At 37.2% G+C, this 26,422-nt stretch overlaps 1 protein-coding gene across 3 annotated transcripts in view; it reads left to right on the plus strand.

Annotated features, from left to right (window-relative positions):
- Positions 1–21,385, plus strand: part of LOC115216343 (glucose-6-phosphate isomerase) — an 82,857-nt gene extending 61,472 nt beyond the window's left edge. For 2 of the 3 annotated variants that reach the window (XM_029785586.2, XM_036506816.1), the window contains 12 exons: positions 580–624; positions 2,363–2,416; positions 4,843–4,903; positions 7,256–7,335; positions 8,682–8,765; positions 10,199–10,361; positions 11,473–11,549; positions 13,320–13,448; positions 14,360–14,435; positions 15,806–15,872; positions 18,978–19,106; positions 21,032–21,385. In XM_029785586.2, coding sequence (XP_029641446.1) covers positions 580–624; positions 2,363–2,416; positions 4,843–4,903; positions 7,256–7,335; positions 8,682–8,765; positions 10,199–10,361; positions 11,473–11,549; positions 13,320–13,448; positions 14,360–14,435; positions 15,806–15,872; positions 18,978–19,101 — 960 coding nt within the window. In that variant the 3' untranslated portion in view covers positions 19,102–19,106; positions 21,032–21,385. The remainder of the gene's footprint in view (positions 1–579; positions 625–2,362; positions 2,417–4,842; positions 4,904–7,255; positions 7,336–8,681; positions 8,766–10,198; positions 10,362–11,472; positions 11,550–13,319; positions 13,449–14,359; positions 14,436–15,805; positions 15,873–18,977; positions 19,107–21,031) is intronic. The other variant, XM_029785588.2, reaches the window with a different exon arrangement.
- The last annotated feature ends 5,037 nt before the right edge of the window (positions 21,386–26,422 follow it).

Consider the following 26,422-nt stretch of genomic DNA (forward strand, 5'->3'; position numbering starts at 1 on the left):
TGTGTGTGTGTATATATATATACACACACACACACACTCATACATATATGTACATATATGTACATTTTTATATATATATACACGTATGATGGTCACTCCCGTTGGTTTCGAGTGTTTGAAGGAGAGGACTTAGAGCTAAAGTGAGTAATAGAAAGAAAGAAAAGAAAAGAAAAAAAAACCCATTAAGAAGCTGCATCTGCTTGCAATGGATGCGTATGAATGCAATTTGAGTCCAGAGATGGATTTTTGTATGAGTCACAATGGGGAGGGACATTGATGATTTTGATTATGTCTGGGGTTAGGCAAATGTGTCTGTTGGTTGCAGGATATAGTTCTTCTATTCTTTCTCTTCTACTCAAATTTTTTGGATCCATTGTGACACATTTTACGCCATGCAGATCGATCTTGGCAATGGCTTTCCCGAGATGTCAAATTAAGCTTGACATATATTTAATATATATATATAATATATTTATAATCTATAATATATCTAACTGTAATCCCAGCTTATTGAAATATAAAAAAATTTTAAAATTGTATTCTTTGTTTTAATTTCTGCCAATTCTTTTTATATCACAGACTAACCATGTGGCCAAGCACTTTGTTGCCCTTTCAACCAACAAGGTAAGTGTTATTGTTTACTGTCTTTGGTAAGATTGGCTCTTTTGAGAATCCCAAATACTTAAAAGTGTCTCTTTTTCTACTGTCTTTTACTCTCTCTCTCCCACTCTCTCCTTCCAACTCTCAATCTCTCTTATTCTTCTTTATTTCTTTTCTCATGTGTTTCTTCTTTTCTGCTCCTTTTTTTCTCATCTCTTGTCTTTTGGTCTAAGTCTGAAGTATGATGCATTATACTCAGGTATTCAGGTGCTCTTCCAATTTCAAAGCTCTAAGATTTATAAACAGCACAAAAAATATAATTGAATGAGAGCACTTGTGGTCTTTTTGAATGATGACTGATATATATCATCATCATCCTCCTAACCATTTAACGTCCGTTTTCTATGCTGGCTTGGTATATATATATACACACATGCATGTAAATGTAGAATGATGAAATGAGTGCCCCACACATATTGGTGAATGTATAATTTCTGTATTTGTGAATTAAGGCTACCATTGGTTTCATGTTAAAAAGGGTAGGAAAATATCCTAGTGCCCATTTTCCAACCCTTAATTCACAAATAAAGAATATATATACAGGGTGTCCCAAAAAGATGTACTCACTCTTTGACAGACGATTACTAATTCGCAGGAATGAGAGAGAACATTAAATAATTTTAAATGACAATAAATAACCCTTTCAACAACAATTTATTTTCCTTTATTTAATTTAACTTTTTAGGATTGAATGTATATCAATTAACATCTACTTGAACACAAAATGCATGAGTACTGGGAAGTCAAAGAGTGAGTACATCTTTTTGGGACACCTTGTATGTCTATATATATATATATATATATATATATATATTTAGGCAATCCAGTGCCACTAGACAAAGAAGAATGGCATAGTGAAACAGATAAGCCTAAAGGAACTGAAGCTCTACAGCTTAGAGAAAAGGTGTAAAAGATATGCAGTGATATGCATATAGAAGATTCTGAGAAATCTCAGTTTTGGAATTGAAAGCTATATCAGCCACTGAGCCGGACAGCACTGCATCGTACCAAAAATCCCATCTTCTCCATCTGGAATAAGTACTGAATACTGTAACAGCATGGGTTTTTAAGGGTCTAGCCCACAAGTATTCAATATTCTGCCAAATAATCTCAGAGGTGTAGATGTGGAGGTCTTCAAAGAGCTTCTTCACAAATTTTTATCTGAAATACCAGATGAGCCCACATCGCGACAGGAGGCACAAGGAAGAGCAGCTCTTCCCAACTCACTACTTCACCAGAATTAGTACAGATAGGAAACCCAAACACACTGAAAGATGGTGCTCCAGCTTGTCCCCCCAATGCCTTACTGAAACCAGTAAAAGATAAGAGAAAAAGATGTGTATGTGTGCATGTGTGTGTAAGTATATGTGTATATATATGTGTATATGCATACCTATGTGTATATATATGTATGTGACAATGGTCTGCCTGTGACTCCCTGAAGGAGTTCAGATCTGAAAGCAAGGCAATGTCATTATGCTTGGTAAAAAAAATGTGCATGATGACTGGAATTCCTTAATTTTGTTCAATCAAAGGTGACCTGGGGTTAAACGGCCACAGAATTATTTTCATGTACGTAAGTGATTAACCATTGGTTTTTAATTTTAAGTTAAAGAAAAGTTAATTCAACTCTATAGTTACTGAAATCTATTCTTTTTAGTTTTTATTCTTTTTTATTCTATTTTTTTTTTTTTTACTGCAGAAACTTGTCACAGAATTTGGAATTGATGAGAAAAACATGTTTGAATTCTGGGATGTAAGTATTGTATTGTTTTGTGTATTTGAAAGTTTACCATTCTTTTCTGGTGATTCCACATATGTAATGCAACGGAAGAAAATATAAAAAAAATAACCTATGTTCCAAGAGACTAGCTTTTCCCCTTTTTCTCTTCTGATCTAGAAAATAAGTAAAGTAGTTCCATCACTGTCAGTTTCAATGATGAGGATTCACTTGTTTAATAATTAAATAACCAGCTCATTGAATTAACAAGTGGCTGAATATTCTACAGACATGTACACCCTTAAGGTAATCCTCAGGTAGACTCAAAATGATATATTATGTAACTAGGATGTCATCATCATCATCATCATCGTTTAACATCTGCTTTCCATGCTAGCATGGGTTGGATGATTTTGACTGAGGGCTGGCAAACCAGATGGCTGCACCAGGCCCCAATCTTGATTTGGCAGAGTTTCTACAGCTGGATGCCCTTCCTAATGCCAACCACTCCGAGAGTGTAGTGGGTGCTTTTACATTCCACTGGCACGAGGGCCAGACAGGCGGTGAATTACTGGTACAATCTGATAAACTTCTGCACAGTTTCCATATGCTGAATATCACTCACATGCCATGCATCAACCTAGGGCTATAGAAAATTACATTTGCGCAAGATACTACACGGTGGGATTGAACTGAAGACCTCGTGATTGCGAAATGAACTTCTTAACGATTTGGCCATGCTGCACTCACAAGCCAGAAAATACTTTAGATCTGATTAACTGGTGATTATCTCCCTGCAAAACACAAATAAAACACCTCAAATAAGTAACTGCTCTCACATACATATTGAGAACAATACTACTGCTGCCTCTGTCACCATCATTGTAGCCAAGGCCAACAGGCTCTGGTTGTGATGGGAAACTGGTTGTTTTGAGGCTTCTTTTCATCTTATCAGCCAGTGTTATGAAATGTACAATAAACATCCCATACTATGACACAAGTGAGGAAGAGATGCAATCCAAGCCTATTGAAAGTAGTTTCACAGCAGTGCTTATGTTGTTTACGCACATTCTTATGAGAAATATTGTAATATAATTTGTTTAAATCATGTTTAAACATCCCTTTACTGGGTTGCTCATCTGTCTAGGCTTTATAACCAGATCAATAAGCATAGTAAAAAATCACCAATAGAAATTGACCAAACTAGTTAAAATTTAATAGTAAATTTAGTATTACTACAGTTATTGAATGTAATGATCATACAAGAAATATTTAAGAATAATTTTGTACTGAAATAAAAACACTATTAGACAATTAACTAACAAATATTTTCATTAATAATTTTGGTTAGTATGGGAGACAACTCTAGACCTATTTTGATTTAAGTAAATCTCCTCAGGGAAGTAACTTCACTGTACTCACTAAAATTTTGTTGTGAGAATTAAAGCACACTGATGCCTGTGTTTTGCTCAAAAGGTCCAATAAGGCTGAAACATGCTCATCATTATCTCTTGTTCTTGTTGAAATGGTTTAAAAGTAATATAAGTCACTGAGCTAATATTGTCTTTCCACATTCCATAATTATTGTTTATTAACTTTTCATAGTCACTACATTATCTATTAACTATTATTTTTCATGTGGATGGTGTTTTCTTCTTCATATTTGAGAATAAAGATTAAAAAAGGAAACTCTGAAAAATGAAGTGTTCTACTTATGAGAAAAAGTGATGTCAAAAGCTATGACTAGAATTTAATTACTGTGATATTTCTGTAGCTTCTTCACTTACTGTCATTATTCATTAATGCAAATTTGGAAGTAAGATGCTGTCATAACAGGGGTGTCCATAGGAGTGCATCACTAATGAATTCTTGCTTAGCTTTTCTGTAAGAACTGTCACTATGATGATGATGGTAATGATGGTAGCGATGATGATGACGACAAAGATGATGACAACGAAGATGACGACGACGAAGATGATGACGATGAAGATAATGACGACGAAGATGATGATGACGAAGTTGATGACAATGAGGACAATGACGATGACGACAACGATGACCATCATCGTCATCGCCATTATCATCATCATCATTATCATCATTTAACATTCATGTTCCATATTAGCATGGTACTAACAGTTTGACAGGATCTGATGGGCCTAGTGTTAGCTTGGGCATGGTTTCCATGGCTGGATGCCCCCTCTCAACACCAACCACTTTACAGCATGTACTGAGTGCCTTTTTTTCATGCCACCATCACTAGTTTGCATGACTTTGAACCCCAAAAGGATAACTTAGAGATGAGGGGTAAAATATTTTGCGAGAGAGGGTGGGGGTAATTGAATGGAACTGGAGGGTAAGACTAGTTTCTCTAATTGTAAGGGCTTATTTTATATTCTTAGAATAACTCTGATTTGTATTATCTTTGCATGATGTTTGATTATTCTGATTTGTCTTTTCAGTGGGTTGGAGGCAGATATTCAGTGTGGTCTGCTATTGGGCTGTCTGTTGCTCTGTTCATTGGTAAGTAATCGATTCATTTTGATCTTTTAATGTCAGTTTGCTTAACTAGAACTGTATGACTTCTCTCCCTTTATTTTCAATTGCTGTAAATCTCCCTGTATAATACCTCTGCCTTAGCAAAGGAGGAGGATTTTTTTTCAGTCATGTTTGTTTGTTTGTTTGTGAAAAGGCTGGCCCTTTGAATTACTTGTACAATTCATTTTTGCCAGCTGAGTGGACTGGAGCAATGTGAAATAAAGTGTCTTGCTCAAGGATACAACATGTTGCCAGGAATTGAACTTGTGACCATACGATTGTGAGCTGAATACTCTAAGCACTAAGCCACGTGCCTTCACCTTATTATTGTGGTGGCACATGGCTTAGTAGTTAAAGTGTTGGACTCATGATTGTAAAGTTGTAGTTTTGATTCCTGGACTGGGTGATATATTGTGTTGTTAAGCAAAACACTTCATTTCACATTGCACCAGTCCACTCAGCTGGTAAAAGTGAGTTAATCCTATGCCAGGCCAGTGGAATATATGCACCAGAGAAACTAGAAAACTGGCCCTATGCTTCTTGTGGATTGATGTGGAGTGACCCTCAATTTATGATTATGAGCCTAACAACTTAAAACCATGTGGTTCATGGTTGTCGTGTGAACTTCTTAACTGCACGACTGTGCCTATGTCTTTACATCAGAATCTACAAATGAACAAATAAAAATCTGGCAATACACAATTGAGGCAGTATTTAATTGAAATAGTAATCTCTTGTTTGTTGCTTGTTCCTTCTTGAGCCATGCCTGGCTCATAAGGGCTGGTTTCTTGGTTTCCTTGGCGTATAGGTTCCCCACCTGAATGGGACGCTGGTCCATCGCAGGTGAGCTGCAAGATGCAGGAGGAAAGAGTGAGAGAAAGTTGTGGCGAAAGAGTCAGCAGAAGTTTGCCATTTACCTTCTGCCGGAGCCGCGTGGAGCTTAGGTGTTTCGCTCATACATATACACATCGCCTGGTCTAAGATTCGAACCAGCGATCCCTCGACTGCAAGTTCGCTGCTCTAACCACTAGGCCATGTGCCTCCATGTAATCTCTTTATCATACTTAATGTATACAAACTGTTGACAGGCCAGTTATTGCTGTACTTGTCCTGATAAAACATCACTTATGGAGTTCCTGCTTTAAAAACGCAGGCATGGCAGTGTGGTAAGAAGCTTGCTTCCCAATCACATTGTCCCAGGTTCAGTTCCACTGCGTACAACCTTGAGAAAGTGTCTTCTATAATCTCAGGCTGACCAAAGCCTTGGAGTGGATTTGGTAGATGGAAACTGAAAGAAGCCTGTTGTATATATGCATGTGTGTGTGTGTGTGTGTATACACACACACACACTTATATATATATATATATATATATACCATATTTTAACATGCCTTGTGGCTTAAAATTTGGAAAAAAAGGTTTTGTGAGAGATTATAATTCTATCACTGTATAAGAAACTCCCATTTTTTTAAACCTAATTTTTGACAAAAAAGGTTTCCTTATACACATTGAAATACAGTATGTGTGTGTGTGTGTGTGTGTCTGTCTGTCTGTATTTGTCCCCCTACCATCACTACTTGACAACTGGTATTGGTGTGTTTACATCCCCGTAACTTAGCAGTTCGGCAAAACAGACTGATAGAATAAGTACTAGCCTTAAAAAATAAGTCATGGGGTTGATTTGTTCGAGTAAAATCCTTCAAGATGATGCTCCAGCATGGCTGCATTCAAATGACTGAAACAAATAAAAGAATAAAAGAATATATATCACCTTCATTAGTTGCTGCTGGGATGGGTTTTCATCTCTCTCTCTTTCCCTCTCTTTCTGACATTTGTTGTGTTTTGAACACAGCAACTCCATAAGAGATGCTAACCTGGGACAAAAGCTGCAGTAATTGGCCTATTGACAATGTGTATGCTTTGAGTATGATATATAGATGGCTCTTTAAGCATATAAAAGAATATATGTCAGTGAGCAATATTTACATTGAGCAGATAGGAGTCCTTGCCTTGTTTGTTGTTACCACGTTTCCGCAGATGTACTCTCCAGCTATCCTGGTGAAATTTCAAACCCAACCCTTTATTTGACTACTGGGGCACTCTGTTCTCATTCTTACAGTATTTTTGCTGCTATTGTTATTATTATTTATTGAACCTGGAATCTTGGGGTTAGTAGCCTGTACTCTTAACCACTATGCTACATGCCTGTTGACAATTATAAAGTGACTTTTTGCGCTTATAAATCTATTATTTTTATATCTTTCCTTAATACCGGTTCCCATATTCTACTCATATCTGCACTAGTTTTAGCATCGCTTCCCTTTTCTTTCCCTACAGGTATGGACAACTTTGAAATGTTTTTGAAGGGAGCTCATTTTATGGATCAACATTTCAAACAGGCTCCTTTTGAACAAAATGTATGTATAATTTTATGATGACAATTATTTTCCCCTCTATTCTTATTTTTTATTTAATTGTTAACAAGACATTACGACTGAAGACACAGTAAAGTAACGCTTTAGCATTCAGATTAGCAGTAATACCCGTTGTTCATTGGATAATTACTTTTACTCTTTCTCAGGAGTCACATTCAAAGTATTATTATATATATAATAGATTTCTCAACGGGGATTTCAGGGGAGAGTTTCAGGGAGTTGCTGGCGATGTATCATGATGATCAAAAATCCGGCCTACTAAAATTTGGTTAAAGTGATTCAAACTGCAGACTCAACGCAAAATGGTCACATTTAATTCAAAGCGTTAAAAGTGTTATGAAAACAATTGGTATGTGTTCACAAAGTCCAAACGATTAATACAAAAAAGCCCTCCAGGCTACATCCCGAAAATTCATTTCTTTGCCGAATTTCTACAATGTTTACGGCGATTCATTTTTATATCTTGATTTTTTATTTTTCATGCAATTTACACATGCCTGCACGCGTGGTGAACACAGTTCACGTCAAACAGCTGACTGAGTAAAGTTCACTATTCAATGCATGGGATAAGGCCTAAACAAACACATTATCGATTTTTGCACTTGTGAGATGAATTTCGGAACAGAAATAGTGCAGTCCAATTTTCATTCGCCTAAACTTTAAGTGACTCATTTTTGGTGGTTCTACGATTTGTTGGCTAGGAGGAGATGTGCTGGGAAGTTAAACACACACACACAAGTTGAGTTTTATATATATAGATTTATTCACATTGTTTTGAATTAATCATGGATTATCATTGTTTTGATGGTGAGCTTGTTTATTTTTAGTATGACATTGTAGGGTAGGTGTGAGAGGCTGAATATGCCCAGTCTGCACATAAAACCAGTGTAATATTTGGGCTGGATTTGGCTAGATTAAATGTTAAAGTCTCTCATTAGTAGTAGTAGTGGTGGTGGTGGTAGTTGTAGTAGTAGTTCATATGATCATCAATTTAATGTCTCTCCATGCTTACTTCTACTACTACTACCCCCACCCCACCACAACCACCACCACTTGTGGCCTCTTTGCAGGTCAGTGACACACTAATCTGGCCTGATGATTTCCTCCCCCTCTCCCCCTCCCTGCATCCTCCTCCTCCTCCTCACTGCCTCCACTCATCTCACCCCATCTTGTTTTTCCTTATCTTCTTCCTCCATTCTTCTCAGCCACCCACCCCCAATCAAAGAGGTTAAAACTATTTTTAAAAATTGGAATTGAGTTTTGTGTGTGTGTGTGTGTGTGTGTGAGTGCTTGCATGCCATATCTAAAATATTATCCCTCTTTTTCAGATACCTGTTATTCTTGCAATGCTTGGTGTTTGGTACAGCAACTTCTATCAAATGGAATCTCACTGTTTGTTGCCATATGATCAAGTAAGAACTCTTAAAAATGATTAATATGTAAAGAATTTCTGTCTTCTTTCTTTTACCTTTTGTCAGTTGCAAAATTGAAAACCGATGATGTCATCCTGTCAAAGTAGAACGCTGGATTTCCTTGTTTATATTTTGGAATGTCTGTGTTTCTTCATTTTACATTTTGAACTTGAAAAAGATAGACGAGCTGTCAAAATATCATTCAAACCAATAAACAATCTATTACAATCACATCGTGCTCTTCTTATTGTCTAGTTTACCTTTGTGAAGGGTTACATTGATAATCCTCATCATCATTGTTTAACGTCTGCTTTCCATGCTAGCATGGGTTGGACGATTTGACTGATGACTGACAAACCAGATCGCTGCACCAGGTTCCAATCTGATCTGGCAGAGTTTCTAACGCCAACCACTCCGAGAGTATTGTGGGTGCTTTTACGTGCCACCGGCATGAGGGCCAGTCAGGTGGTACTGGCAACGGCCACACTCAAATGGTGTTTTTACGTGCCACCTGCGCAGGAGCCAGTCCAGCAGCACTGGCAATGACCTTGCTTGAATGTTTTTTCATGTGCCACCAGCACAAGTGCCAGTAAGACGACACTGGTAATGATCACGCTTGAATGGTGTTTTTTATGTGCCACCAGCAATCTTGTTCTGTTCATAGGAGATGGCATCTCTATTAGTGCAGCTTCTGCAGGCAGGGCAGTCTTGTGTTTTGGTGCTTCTTCACCACACAGGGTGGTCATTGGCATTTAATGTTAGAATACTTTTGATTTATTTAAAGATGACAAATGAAATTGTTTGAGTGGCACAAATGGTATAGTGTTTGGTCATTGACTAATGGTATTTCACTGCATCTGTCAGTGTCCTCAATTCAAATCTTGCTGGTGTCGGTTTTGTTTTTTTATCCCTCTGGGGTTGATGAAGTATTGGGCCTGTGTTAGGTTTGATTCAATTGACTTTATGCATGCCATGCAAATTTTGGGCCCTTATGTAAGTAAGTGCAAGATATTATACAAAATGTCTGTCTATAGTCTTATTACCATATATATATATATATATATATATATATATATATATATATATATATTGGTTTGTTCAAGGCAGTGAACTGGCAGACTTATTCCTCTACCAGACAAACTGTTTTGTGGCATTTCTTCCAGCTATCTAATCCAACTTCAAATGCTGCTGAGATTGACTCAGCCTTTCATCCTTTTGGGGGTTGACAGAATAAAGTACCATTTGATTACTGGTTGTTGATGTAATTAACTTGCCCTCTCCCTCAAAGTTCCAGGGCCTTGAGCCAATAGTAGAAAAGATGTATTGGTTTGTTTAAATATAGTTACCGTTTCATGATGGTAAAATATGTGATTTACTGTAACCATCATGATTTAATTCCTTGACTAATAGTTTTAATTTTTTTTTCTCTTAAGTACATGCATCGTTTCCCAGCATATTTCCAACAAGGGGACATGGAAAGCAATGGCAAATCTGTAACACGCACTGGCCAGCGGATTAATTATAATACTGGACCAATAGTGTGGGGAGAACCTGGTACCAATGGACAGCATGCTTTCTATCAACTTCTTCACCAAGGTCAGTTCTATTTCATTTGGATTCTGTATATATTTCTGTTGCACCTAAATGCAGCTTGACACCATTTTTTAAATATTGAATACAGTCTTCTGTTGACTACAGCTTTCACTTGAATGGCTTACATGTATTTCAAACTTCTGTGACAACTACATCCAGATAATTCCCCTTGAACAATTTCCTCAATTTAGAGAAAATTAAGGAAAAGCATGAGCTATTGAGCTGCAATAATTAAACTAATTAGGGTTTGTATTTTCATATTTTATTTGGTAGTTAACTAGAAGAATTATCCAGTAATAATATTTATATGCTTGTATCACTAAAATATCACTATAATTATGTTACCAAAATTGCAAATTTTGAGTTATAAATAGATAACAGTGATTAATAATTGCAATAATTAATAACTGCATAATTAATAATTATAATGATGAATCATTACATAATAATCATAAGGACTAATCTTTGCATAATTAATAATTGTTAGGTAGTTATTGAGGCCAGTTGTCCAGGAGGTGGTTGTCTTGATCATTGGGATGGTTATTACTGGAATACCTTTGATCATAGCTCTGCTTGATCAGGGCTGGCGTGGGGTTAAGCAACATCACCACCCAATGATTTTATAACTGTTCCCCTCCCCCAAACATTGCTTCACGTATTTTAATCTTATGTCATCTCCTTCATGAAATCCATTCTTCTTAACATCTTTCTGTTAAATTTTTCTTGTTCTATATTACCACATTAACCCTTTCGTTACCAACCCGGCTGAAACTGGCTCTGGCTCTGAGTACAAATGTCTTGTTTTCATGAGTTTTGAATTAAAATCTTCCACCAAACCTTAGTCACAATTTATGTTCCTAACACTATCTGAATGATAACCAAGTCATTTTAATAAATTCTTTGTTATATTTAAAGTAATTCAGAGAAACACAGAGCATCTCAAAATAAATACGGTAACGAAAGGGTTAAATGCAACCTTTTACTTATCTATCATAATTTTTAAAATTTGGAATATGTTCAAGTATAGTTCATATAAAAAATTTCGAACCATACAATCTCAATAATTCTCTTTCTTATTTTTCTTTCTTTTCTTGAAAAAAAATACCGAAAACAGGAACCCGCTTAGTTCCTTGTGATTTCTTGATACCAGTGAACACACACAACCCCATTGGTGATGGAATTCATCACGAGGTAATTTAATTCAAAGCCATTAATTATTTTAATTGAAAAGAAAAATGTAAAACATTTTATGAATAAGTTAATATTGTTTTGTATCATCAATTTATGTACATTTTTCTATGCCGACATGAGTTGAACAAAGAAGTTGATAAAGGTAGATATTGTTTGTTATTGTTGGGGGTCTAAGGCAAGCAGACAAAATTATTAGAACGCCAGATGAATTCTGCTGAGGTTTAACATTGCCTTTCATCCTTTCATAGTTGATAAAATAAGTACCAGTTGAACACTGGGTTTGATGTAATTGACTAGCCCCCTTTCCCCAAACTTCAGGCCTTGTGCCTGTAGTAGAAAGAAAAAAAAATGTTGGTGTTCAGGATTGGCAAAACTGAAAGAGTGCCAGACAAAATGCCCTGTAGTGTTTAGTTTTGTATCTTTATGTTCTAAGTTCAAATCCTGCCTGAAGGATCAACTTTGCCATTCATACTTCTGAGGTCAATAAACTAAGGTATCTGTCTTAGATGTCCAACAAGTGACATACACTAAGCTCAGTCATCCGTAGTGGTGGCCAGGTTGTTCCAAGTTTATCCCAGTATACTGTACCAGTTGGTTGATGTATGTAAAGTGAGGTCTTTCTCTTGATCTTTTGCTATGAGTAGGCTACCATAGCAACTACTATAACCCATAAACCTTAGTCTTGGTTGTTCCAATGTGGTTGCTATTGGAGGTAAATAGCTGTATACTCAACAAACTACTGTATAGTTTCTGTCTCTCAAATTTCATAAGGGTTTAATTGAAGGCACTTAGTCAAGGGGCTATAAAGATCAAACCTTGAACTACTTAACTACATCGTAAATTGTTTGACCACACACCTATACCTGCAGCTATACATACTTATGTACTTGCATGTTGGCTACAGCTTGATTTCAATTATTCTCTGAAACACGAGCAACATAAATGTGGTTTTCAGTCCTGCTGGGACCTACACTTTTTTTTGCACAGATATGGCAATGGTGAGCACTTCTTGAAACAGGTGTTGAGAGATCTCATCACCCACATTGAAACAGGCCTTCATCCAATCATGGAAATTTTCATTGACTGTTTTGCCTTTCTTGGCTATGGCCAGCTGCTGTCTGACACATAACAGAAATGCTAAAAATCAAGCAATGCCCATGGGGAAAAGCAATATACACACATACATCTGCATGCAAGCATTTACCTAAGTGTATGTGTGTGCGCGTGCGCACAGAGAGAGAGAGAGAGAGAGAGAGAGGCATTTTGTTAGTTATGATGATGAGGCTTCCTGTTGATCCGATCAATGGAACAACCTGCTTGTGAAATTAATGTGCAAGTGGCAGGGTAATCCACAGACATGTGTACCCTGAATGTAGTTCTCAGGGAGATTCAGCATGACACAGAATGTGATATGGCTGGCCCTTTGAAATACAGGTACAACTCATTTTTGCCAACTGAATGAACTGGAGCAATGTATGTGTGTGTACACATACACACACACACACACACCAGAGAGAGAGAGAGAGAGAGAGAGAGAGAGAGAAAGAAAGAGAGAGGGGGGATGGAAAATCTCATATTTTCATTTTGTGAACTTTCTTCGTTAATGTCATGGTAAATAGTTCTTCTGATTACAGAGAAGGAGTGGGGTGCATATTAATTGTAATTATACTTAATTTTTATTTAATTATTTTATATATTTTTACTGATTGAAGTTTACTTTGGCTCAGCTTTTATTTAATGTTCACTCCTGTATTTCTTTTTGTTGTCCAGATACTTCTGTCTAACTTCCTGGCACAAACTAAAGCTTTAATGAAGGGAAGAAAAGAGGACGAGATACTTGAAGAACTGAAGAAATCTGGAATGGCCGAGGATCGTATTAAAATGATTTTGCCCCAGAAGGTAAACAATTTTACATCATCCATTATCAATTTTTAATGCCCATTTCCTATGCTGGCTTGTGTTGGATGGTTTGATTAAAAAAGCTGGTGGGAGAGAGGAATATGCCAACCTCCAATGTCTGCTTTGGTTTGGTTTCTATAGCTGAAAGCTCTTCGTAATGCCATATATATATATTGGGTTGTCCAGAAAGTTCGTGCTGATTTATAGTAGCTTAACTTTCGATTTATTTTAGAACATGGTTGAGTCCATAAAATAGGATTTGACTGCACCTCCATTTAGAGCACAGTTTAAGCTATCTTTTCGTGGAAGAAGGTTTATGTTCCTATAACCTGTGTTAATTCTGTAACCCTTTAAAATGGAAGATACGAAAGTTCATTTTCGGCACTTGATGCTTTGGGAACCAGACAAAAATTGCTGCAGCTCGGTTGGGATGTGTTACCCCACTTTCCATATTCACCAGATATTGCTCCTTCGGATTTCCACTTATTCAGGTCTCTGCAGAATAGTCTTAATGTTAAAAATTTCAATTCCTTGGATGACGTAAAATGATACCCTGATGAATTCTTTGCCATGAAACCACCTCAATTCTGGGAAGAAGGGTATTTTCAAGTTAAAGGAAAGATGGAGATGCATTGTGCAACAAAATGGTTCATATTTGGTTGATTAAAAATGTAATGGCAAGTATTTATTGACCTTTTTCTTTCCTTTAAAAATCAGCACGAACTTTCTGGACAACCCAATATATATATGTATAATGTATGTATGTATGTATGTATGTATGTATGCATGCATGCATGCATGCACCCCCCCACCATGCTAACAGAAAGAAACTAATTTGTGCTGTATATTTTGGTATTTGTCATTGTGATATCATTTGCTAAAATAATAAAATATCCCGTTTCTCTTTTTAGGTGTTCAAAGGCAACCGACCTACCAATTCTATAGTCTTTTCCAAACTGACTCCATTTATGCTCGGGGCTCTGATTGGTGAGTACTTGTAGTAAAAACATCAAAAATGCACCATCTTATTTCTCTCTTCTTTCTTCTCTCTCTCCTCTTTCCTCTCTCTCTCGTCTTCCCCTCCCCCTCCCCCTCTCCTTTTTGCTCTCCCTCTCTTTGCATTCTTTCTCTAGCTAAAGTAGCCATGTATCTCCTCTACTTCAAGACAACCTATTTCTCTCCCTCTATTCATACTCTTAACTCATTGGTTCTTCACCTTTCTCTTAGTAGTGCCTCTCCACTGACGTAGTTGTTATGCTTAGCGCCCACATAAGTAGCGAGTGAGATATCATGACTAAACTAACTTAACATAGATGAGCATTTATAATTTTTATTCTAGAAATAAGTGTTTAATAAGTGAAATGTTAAAAAATTAATAAAGATGGAAGATGTAAATTTACTTTATAATTTGCAATGTCAAACTGTCCAACTCATGCTAGCATAGAAAACATGTGTTAAATGATGATGATGATGATGATTATGAACTTTAGTGACACTCTTGTGGATGTTAGGATAGTGGGGAATTCCAGTTAGAAAATGCTGTTATGGACTAACGGATTGTGGGACTCATAAATAATAATAATAGTAATAATAATAGTAATAGTAATAATAATAATAATAATAGTAATAATAATAGTAATAATAATCATCATCATTATTGTTTAACGTCCGCTTTCCATGCTAGCATGGGTTGGACGGTTCAACTGGGGTGTGGGAAGCCAGAAGGCTGCGCCAGGCCCAGTCTGATCTGGCAGTGTTTCTACAGCTGGATGCCCTTCCAAACGCCAACCACTCCGTGAGTGTAGTGGGTGCTTTTTATGTGCCAGACGAGGCTGGCAAAAATAATAATAAAAATAAAATTAATCAGCATCATCATTATCTCCTCCTCCTCCTCCTCCTCATCATCATCATCATTATCATCATCCCATAATGTCTGTTTTCCATGCTGGCATTGATTGGGTGGTTTGGTCAGAGCTGGCAAACTGGGATGCTGCACCAGGTTCCAGTCTGATTTGATATTATTTGACATTACTTATATGCTAGATGTTAAGGCGGTGAGCTTGCAGAATTGTTAGCACACTGGATGAAATGCTTAGCAGCATTTCACCCATCACTATGTTCTGAGTTCAAATTCTGCCATGGTCGACTTTGCCTTTCATCCTTTCGGGGTTGATAAAATAAGTACCAGTTATGCACTGGGGTCGATGTAATCGACTTATCCACCCCCACCCCCCACCTTGTGCCTATAGTAGAAAGGATTATTTATATATTCTAGATGTCTTTGCCTTTCTCCCAGAGCTTCCTGTTTTATGCTTTGCAGAAAAAGATGGTTTAAATATTTTTCTTGTCTTTTGCAGCTATGTACGAACATAAGATTTTCGTGCAAGGAATTGTTTGGGACATCAATTCTTACGATCAATGGGGGTAAGTCTTTAATCTTTTACTCTTTTACTTGTTTCAGTCATTTGACTGTGGCCATGCTGGAGCACCGCTTTTAGTTGAGCAAATTGACCCTAGGACTTATTCTCTGGAAGCCTAGTACTTATTCTATTGGTCTCTTTTGCCGAACCGCTAAGTTACAGGGATGTAAACACACCAGCATCGGTTGTCAAGTGATGTTGGGGGGGGGGACAAACACAGACACATAAACATACACACACACACACACGCACGCACACACACACACACCACACACACACACACGCACACACACACACACATACATATATATATTTCGTTTTTGGATTTGGTTTGCAAGATTCTTTATATGAGTTCGTGTGTTGAAGCATATTCTGTTGTGTCTGGAGAGAGTCATTTTCTTTTTGTGCCTTATAATGTAAGACACTCACTGGTAAAATTTCCACTTTTTTCTTATTTTTATTTTCTAAAATTTTCGTTGCGTCTTGCAACCTTTTCAATAGCTTTGACTCTATCCATTATTTACACTGCGTTCCTTTTTGTTTATTTGTGCGCATGTGTGTGGGTCAGTGTGTGTGCCTATACATGCATGCATGTACGTATGTATGCATGTGTGTGTTTGCATGTGTATGTATATATGTGTGTGTATGCATATGTATATATGTATGTATGTGTGTGTATGCATATGTATATATGTATGTATGTGTGTGTATGCATATGTATATATGTATGTATGTGTGTGTATGCATATGTATATATGTATGTGTGTGTATGCATATGTATATATGTATGTGTGTGTATGCATATGTATATATGTATGTGTGTGTATGCATATGTATATATGTATGTGTGTGTATGCATATGTTATATGTATGTATGTGTGTGTGTATGCATATGTATATATGTATGTATGTGTGTGTATGCATATGTATATATTATGTATGTGTGTGTATGCATATGTATATATGTATGTATGTGTGTGTATGCATATGTATATATGTTGTATGTGTGTGTATGCATATGTATATATGTATGTAGTGTGTGTGTATGCATATGTATATGTATGTATGTGTGTGTGTATGCATATGTATATATGTATGTATGTGTGTATGCATATGAATATGTATGTATGTATGTATGTGTGTGTATGCATATGTATATATGTATGTATGTGTGTGTATGCATATGTATATATGTATGTGTGTGTATGCATATGTATATATGTATGTATGTGTGTGTATGCATATGTATATATGTATGTATGTGTGTGTGTATGCATATGTATATATGTATGTATGTGTGTGTATGCATATGTATATATGTATGTATGTGTGTGTATGCATATGTATATATGTATGTATGTGTGTGTATGCATATGTATATATGTATGTATGTGTGTGTATGCATATGATATATGTATGTATGGTGTGTGTATGCATATGTATATATGTATGTATGTGTGTGTATCATATGTATATATGTATGTATGTGTGTGTGTATGCATATGTATATATGTATGTATGTGTGTGTATGCATATGTATATATTATGTATGTGTGTGTATGCATATGTATATATGTATGTATGTGTGTGTATGCATATGTAATATGTATGTATGTGTGTGTGTATGCATATTATATATGTATGTATGTGTGTGTATGCATATGTATATATGTATGTATGTGTGTGTGTATGCATATGTATATATGTATGTATGTGTGTGTATGCATATGTATATATGTATGTATGTGTGTGTGTGCATATGTATATATGTATGTATGTGTGTGTGTATGCATATGTATATATGTATGTATGTATGTGTGTGTATGCATATGTATATATGTATGTATGTGTGTGTATGCATATGTATATATGTATGTATGTGTGTGTATGCATATGAATATATGTATGTATGTGTGTGTATGCATATGTATATATGTATGTATGTGTGTGTATGCATATGTATATATGTATGTATGTGTGTGTATGCATATGTATATATGTATGTATGTATGTGTGTGTATGCATATGTATATATGTATGTATGTGTGTGTATGCATATGTATATATGTATGTATGTGTGTGTATGCATATGTATGTATGTATGTATGTGTGTGTATGCATATGTATATATGTATGTATGTATGTGTGTGTATGCATATGTATATATGTATGTATGTGTGTGTATGCATATGTATATATGTATGTATGTGTGTTGTGTATGCATATGTATATATGTATGTATGTGTGTGTGTATGCATATGTATATATGTATGTATGTATGTGTGTGTATGCATATGTATATATGTATGTATGTGTGTGTATGCATATGTATATATGTATGTATGTGTGTGTATGCATATGAATATATGTATGTATGTGTGTGTATGCATATGTATATATGTATGTATGTGTGTGTATGCATATGTATATATGTATGTATGTGTGTGTATGCATATGTATATATGTATGTATGTGTGTGTGTATGCATATGTATATATGTATGTATGTGTGTGTATGCATATGTATATATGTATGTATGTGTGTGTGTATGCATATGTATATATGTATGTATGTGTGTGTATGCATATGTATATATGTATGTATGTGTGTGTGTATGCATATGTATATATGTATGTATGTATGTATGTATGTGTGTGTATGCATATGTATATATGTATGTATGTGTGTGTATGCATATGTATATATGTATGTATATATGTATGTATGTATGTGTGTGTATGCATATGTATGTACGTATCCTGCATATTTATGTGCTTGCATGTCCGTTTCTGTGTATTTTCTATGTGTGTGTGTGAGCATATGTTTGTATATGTATACACCTCTGTCTCCTTGTGTGTGCGTGTCTGTGTGAGTGTGTGTGTTATGTAACTATGTAGCATGTTTGTATGTATGGATGTGCATCTCTATAGCTGTAATTATGAAAATTAAAAGAAAAAAAAATTCTAATACTCTCATTTTGCGAATTCATATAATATATATTTATCTCATTCACAATTGTGATTTGATTTAATTTTTTAAAAATCAGATATCAAACTCAATACGAACGAATGACATGAGTTATTTCCCTTGTAACATTCTCTCTTTCCAGAGTTGAACTTGGCAAAGTCTTTGCTAAGACAATCCAGCCGCAATTAAAAGGTGACGAACTTATTACCAGTCATGATGCTTCTACAAATGGCCTGATTAGCTTCATTAAGAAGGAGAGGAAATAAACCCTGTGAGTGGCTATCAATATATTTATCTAATTGATTTGTTTAATTGATTTGGATTTTAACATTTCAGTAGTTAGTTATGTCCCTCTTAGTTCATTTTATCCGTTTACTTGTTTCAGTCATTGGACCGTGGCCACGCTGGGGCACCACTTTGAGAGTTTTAGTCAGTACTTATTATTTTAGCTTGTTGCGTATTCTGTCGGTCTCTTTTGTCAAATCGCTAAGTTACAGGGGACATATACCAATCGGCATCACTTAACAAGCATTGAGTGGTGAAGGGGAAAAATGCACACACACACGTGCACACACACACACGTGCACACACACACGCACACACACACACGCACACACACATATGTAGACACACATGACGGGCTTCCTCACAGTTTCCATCCACCAAATTCACTCACAAGTTATTGCTCTGCCTGTTGCAGTAGCAGAGGGCACTTACCCAAAGTACTGTGGAGTGGGGCTGAACCTGAAACCACATGGTTTGTATACAAGAGTACAAATTTCTTTATTTCTTTATTGCCCACTTGGGTTAAATCTAGAGAGGACGAACAAAGACAGACAAAGGGAATAAGTTGATTACATCGATCCCAGTGCATAACTGGTACTTATTTAATCGACCTCAGGACTTAGCGATGGTGGGCGGGGGGGGGAGACAAACACAGACATATACATACATACATACATGCATACACACATATATATATATATACTCTTTTACTTGTTTCAGTCATTTGACTGCAGCCATGCTGGAGCACTGCCTTTAGTCGAAGAAATCAACCCCAGGACTTATTCTTTGTGAGCCTAGTATTTGTTTTATGGTCTCTTTTGCTGAACCGCTATGTTACAGGGACGTAAACACACCAGCATTGGTTGTCAAGCAATGTTGGGGGACAAACATAGACACACAAACATATACAAACATGCATCATCGTTTAACGTTCACTTTCCATGCTAGCATGAGTTGGACGATTTGATTGAGGACTGGTGAACCAGATGGCTGCACCAGGCTCCAATCTGATCTGGCAGAGTTTCTACAGCTGGATGCCCTTCCTAACACCAACCACTCTGAGTGTGTAGTGGGTACTTTTACGTACCACTGGCACGAGGGCCAGTCAGGCGGTACTGGCAAGATACATATATATATATATATATATATATATATATATATATATACACACACGACGGGCTTCTTTCAGTTTCTGTCTGCCCACTCACAAGGCTTTGGTTGGCCCGAGGCTATAGTAGAAGGCACTTGCCCAAGGTGCCATGCAGTGGGACTGAACCTAGAACCATGTGGTTGATTAGCAAGCTTCTTACCACACAGCCACACCTGTGCCTAATATAACAATTCTAAAATAATACCATCATCATCATCATCATCATCATAACTTCCTCTTTTTTTATGCTTGCATGGGTTGGATGGGATTTAGGTGAGGTGCGTTTTATACAGCAGGATTCTCTTCCTGTCACTTGTCTCCAAGTAAGGTAATATTTCCCCAAGGCCAGACACGATTTTCTTTTTTTAACAGAAGACTGGAAACAACAGACACTGCTTGTATGCTGGTGATGCTTGTTTACGACCGTCATGCAATATCAAGGCAAGGAGACAGTAACACACACACACACCACACATATTGATCCATTCACCCTCCTATCCATCTACCACCCACAAATTTATTCTCAAGACTTATGATCACTCGAGGCTACAGTAGAATATACTTGCTCATTGTGTCATACAATAGGACTGAGCCCAGAACCATGTGACTAGGAACCAAACTTCTAACCACATTGCCACACCTGTGCCTGGAATAATATATTTGTGTGTTCTTTTGTATTAAACAATGTTATGTTCTAAATTGTTATTGCATAATTAATCAATTAAAAAAAGTGAATTTCTTTTTGTTTCTTTTTTTTCCAGAAACCTGATTCCATTGCCCTCAGTATCTTCATTTAACTTAGAAATTAATTTATAGGTCTTTACATCAACAGAATAATTAATAGATCTTTACATCAAATTTAAAAATTGATGTAATGATCATGCTACTGTTACAGTGTTACCAGAATGTACTATATATATATTAAAGCAGTTCTAATGGAGCAGTTTCTCAGAGTATGTACATGTATATATCCATATATATATATGTATGTATGTATATATATATACATATATATATATAATGTATGTATGCAAAACTAAACTATGTTTCCCACACAAAATAATTGCAGCTGTGAATTTTGTCCTTCAATAAAGTTGTTTGCTCTCCTTTTGGGATGTATGGATCTCTATTTTCATTTGTTGTTGTTGTTATTTAGTTCATGTGGGTGATGAGCCTAGCTGATCCAGAATCAAATGTATTCTGGCAAGGACCAAGGACCATCCTACCAATTTTTTACTTTTTTCAAATGTATTTTCTTTAACTACTCCAGCAAAGGTGCGTCGGGCAGCTTTCAGGACCCTTTATTTCTTCAGGGCCTCAAAAGTGGTTGGAGGAAGGAAGGAAGTTATCATCGAATCAAAGATATGGCTAAAATACTTGCAACAGCTTAAGACTTTTCTAATTCCTAGATTTCACTGTTTGATGTAGTTGAAGTGACACAGTCATCACCTCATGAATTTTGTTGGTGGCAAAAGTAAAATTTTAAAAAAGTAGCCTGAAGCAGGAACTATTAACAATATCTAAAGACCAGATGTAATTGGCTTTTCCACCTCCTGAACTTGCTGGCCTTGTGCCAAAATTTGAAATTTGAAATTATTGCTGTTGTTGTTGTTTCTGGATTGTGTGCCATGCAGTTTTGTTACTCCATAAACTGAAGAAGATTTAGTAGTTTCCTGTCAAGACAAAGCTCCAGTCTTTCATTGGCTTCTTGGAGGACTTCATCTCATCTAATTTTGGCACAAGGCCTGCAAATTTGAGGGTATTTGTCAATTACATTGACCCCAGTGTTTAACTGGTTCCTATTTTATTGGCACTCAGAGAGTCCAACTTATTGGAGGTTGAGAAGAGTGTAGAACCACTTTGTCCCCATTTGAGAGTGAGGAATTCATCTTTATTCCTTTTTACATCCTAAACGATGTATGGATGAGTAGAGAATGTGATGGCAATGAATGTGTCCCTAGAAAAAGATATCTGGTAACTAGTGATAGTTGTTTTGTTTGTGTGAGTAGCAGACAGGAAATGCCAGAATATTGGAAATTCATAAGTGACGCCAGAAATAGGCATGGAACTCTTGATTGAAGCAGAACAGGAGAAACGTGATTGTATCCTCGACCTGATCAATCTGTCAAGTGGCTATGGTGGAGGAGGGGAGAAGGCCAAGGCGAGTAAAATCGAAATCAAATTCGCTAACATGGCTGATGACAGCACCGCCTGACTGGCATCCATGCTAGTGGAACATTAAGAGCACCTATTTCTTTATTACCCACAAGGGGCTAAACACAGAGAGGACAAACAAGGACAGACATAGGTATTAAGTCGATTACATCGACCCCAGTGCGTAACTGGTACTTAATTTATCGACCCCGAAAAGATGAAAGGCAAAGTCGACCTCGGCGGAATTTGAACTCACAACGTAACGCAGACGAAATACCGCTAAGCATTTCGCCCGGCGTGCTAACGTTTCTGCCAGCTCATCGCCTTAAACATTAAGAGCACCGTCTGAGCGTGATCGTTGCCAGGGCTGCTGACTGGCTCCCATGCTTGTGGCATGTAAAAAGCACCATTCGAGCAAGCGTGATCGTTACCAGCGTTGCCTTAGAGAGTTACAATAATTTTACTTAGTTTTCCAATTACAGGCGTGGTTGTGTGGTCAGAAGCTTGCTTCTCAATCATATTGTTCCTGGTTCATTTCCACTCTGTGTCAACTTGTCCAAGTGTCTCAGGTTGACCAAAGAATTGTGAGTGGATTTAGTTAACAGAAAAGGAAAGAAGCTCATTATACATATATGTATGTGTGTGTGTGTGTGTGTGTGTGGTAAATAGCTTGCTTACCAACCACATGGTCCCAGGTTCAGTCCCACTACGTGGCACCTTGGGTAAGTATCTTCTACTATAGCCTCGAGCTGACCAAAGCCTTGTGAGTGGATTTGGCACTGTGGATGTGTGTGTGTGTGTGTGTGTGTGTGTGTGTGTGTTGTCCCCCAATATTGCTTGACAACCGATGTTGTGTTTACGTGTCCATAAATTAGCGGTTCGGCAAAGTTATCGATAGAATAAGTACCAGGCTTACAAAGAATAAGTCCTGGGGTCGATTTGCTTGACTAAAGACGGTGCTCCATCATGGCCGCAGTCAAATGACTGAAACAAGTAAAAGAATAAAAGAATATATACAGGGTGCAATGAATAAATTGTCGTCTAAATTACATAAAAATGAAAATAACACTGATATGTCATTTTAACATATTTTAAATTTACCAAAATTACATAAAAATATCTTGAATTACTAGAGTAAATCTATTCAATAAAATCGCCATTGGCTTCAACCAGACGACTTCGGAATCTACTGCAACTCTTCTGGACGGTATCCTTGTTTAAGTTGGTGGATGCTGTCATAATCCTTGCCTTTAGTTCATCTTTGGTATTACAAGGAGTTTTGTTGGTCTCTCGCTCAACTGCACCACACCCTATAATCAAGGGGGTTGCAGTCTGGGGAGTTAGGTGGCCAGATGTTAGGGATAATGTGGTCGCAGAAATTGTCTGACAGCCATGACTGGGTTTTCTTTCCTGTGTGGCAAGGTGCAGAGACCTTGCCAGACATAGGGTCTTCCAGTAGCCACTCTTTTGACACAGGGCATCACTATCTCCTTCTGGCACTTGATATAGGCCTCCTTGAGACTGAGGCCATGTGGGGAGATGATTGGAGGCATAATGTCACTATCACTAGTGATCACTCCAAATATCATGATGTTAACTGGATGCTTGGTTTTTATCACTCTTGGTACTTGTTTTGGGGACACGGCAAGCCAGCGGTTGTTCTGTGTGCTCACCATCTGATCCTGGCAGAAATTTTTCTCGTCTGAGAAAAACCAAAGCATGTTCGGTTGGAGGTGATGCTTAATTTTGTTTAAAAGCTTTGTAGCGCGGTCTTCCCTTTTGTCCTTGATGGCCTGGGATAAAAAATGTCCCTTTCTAATTTTGTATGAGGGATACCGAATATCTTCATGTACTGATAAGAAACTTAGACACTTCCATGTCCCTGGTGATGGTCATGATTGATTTGGAGGGATCGTTGTCAATCATGGCCTGGATCTCACCAGCAAATTCAGGAGTTCTTTTCTTATCGGAACGATCATAGTGAGTTTTCCGAGCTGCCGTACTTTCGTAATCATCATTAGGCTCATTCAACTCCTTCCGAATCCTCTGCACTGTCCTCAGATTGACACCCAAACCCTCTGAAATGTTCATACTGGAGCTGCCGGCGTGAATGCCAAACAGTATAGCATGTCGTTTCCAAATTTCTGGGCGAGTGAATTGTGTCATGGTGCTGTTTTTCTCACAGACGGTGTCCAACTGCCCCTACTATACTGTGCAGTCGACAAAATTAAAAACAAACAATGCGCATGCGCGAAATTAAAAATATAAAATGGGACAATTTACCCATTGCACCCTGTATACATACAGGGTGACTGAACAGTAACTCCCTATTTTAAAATACTTATAAATCATTTATTAATTGTGATTTTTTCCTCAAATTTTTTTCCGTTTGTTTTTGTTAGCATGAGAACTTAATCTGTAATCATATTGCTGTCGTCGTTCATGAGTGGCTGAATGCCCACTTCCCCGGGCGCTGGATGGATTATCGTGATTCGCATGAGTGGCCAACCAAGAGTCTCTTTTTGGGGTTGCTTAAAGGAACAAGTCTCCTGTACCAAACCAAAGGGTGAATACGAGAAGCTATATGCCATCCATCCCACCAGAGTTCCTGGGGAAATCAGTTCATGCAATTCCGGGGCGTCTCAAGAACCTGGTGGCAACATTTGGAGCCCATATCGAATTTTAAATAAAGCCTCCTAATAAAAGCCTTCCTCTCATATTGATATTTTTTTGTAAAAATTACAATTAATAAATGATTTATAAGCATTTTAAAATAGGGAGTTTCCTTATATATATATTACGTCATATGTAAACAAACAAGTTTGTTTTGAAGCGTTGAAATGTATTGTAGAACAAGTAGAAGGACATTTTTTTCAACGCGTAAACACTGATAGAACGTCAAATTCTTCTGTGTGTGTGTGTATATATGTATATACATATATACATATATATATATCACCGTGGTCACAATGCGCTTCGCATTATTTTAGCTTTCGAATGACGCCACCCCGCTGGCTAAGCGAGCAGGTCAACAGAAGAAAGATTGAGAGAAAGTTGTGGCGAAAGAGTACAGCAGGGATCGCCACCACCGGAGCCTCGTAGAGCTTTAGGTGTTTCCGCTCAATAAACACTTACAACGCCCAGTCTGGGAATCGAAACCGCGATCCTACAACCGCGAGTCCGCTGCCCTAACCACTGGGCCATTGCGCCTCTCTATATATATATTTATATATATATATATATATATGTGTGTGTTTGTACTTATCCCCCCACCGCTGTCACAGTCAATGTTGATCTGTTTATGTCCTCGTTAACTAGTAGTTCGGCAATCGAGACCGATAGAGTAAGTAGTAGGCTTTAAAAAACGTACTGTGGTCGATTTCTTGGACTAAAATTCTTCAAGGCAGTGCCCTCCATGGTCACAGTGCTAAACAAGTGAAAGAGAATTTATTTTGAAAAATATGAAAGTTATCATTAAGAAATCTTTAAGCTATAAATAATGAACTCGAGATTCAGTTGTTTCTTAGCTTAGTTCTATGTATGTAATATTTGTTAATAGAGAGATAGTTTGCTGGCAGAATCGTTAGCATGTCGGGTGAAATGCTTAGTGGTATTTTGTCTGCCGTTACGTTCTGAGTTCAAATTCCGCCGAGGTCGACTTTGCCTGTCATCCTTTCGGGGTCGATAAATTAAGTACCAGTTACGCACTGGGGTCGAGGTAAAACGACTTAATCCATTTATCTGTCCTTGTTTGTACCCTCTGTGTCTAGCCCCTTGTGGGCAATAAATAAATAAGAATCGTTAGCATGCCGGGCAAATTGCTTAGCAACATTTCGTCGTCTTTACGTTCTGAGTTCAAATTCCGCCGAGGTCGACGTTGTCTTTCATCCTTCCGGGGTCCATCAATTAAGTACTTCTTGAACACTGGGGTCGATGTAATTGACTTACCCTTCCCACGAAATTTCTGGCCTTCCCACGAAATTTGAAGCCAGCATTTG

This window comes from Octopus sinensis, linkage group LG10, assembly GCF_006345805.1.
Source record: "Octopus sinensis linkage group LG10, ASM634580v1, whole genome shotgun sequence".
In the NCBI taxonomy this organism is placed as follows: domain Eukaryota; kingdom Metazoa; phylum Mollusca; class Cephalopoda; order Octopoda; family Octopodidae; genus Octopus; species Octopus sinensis.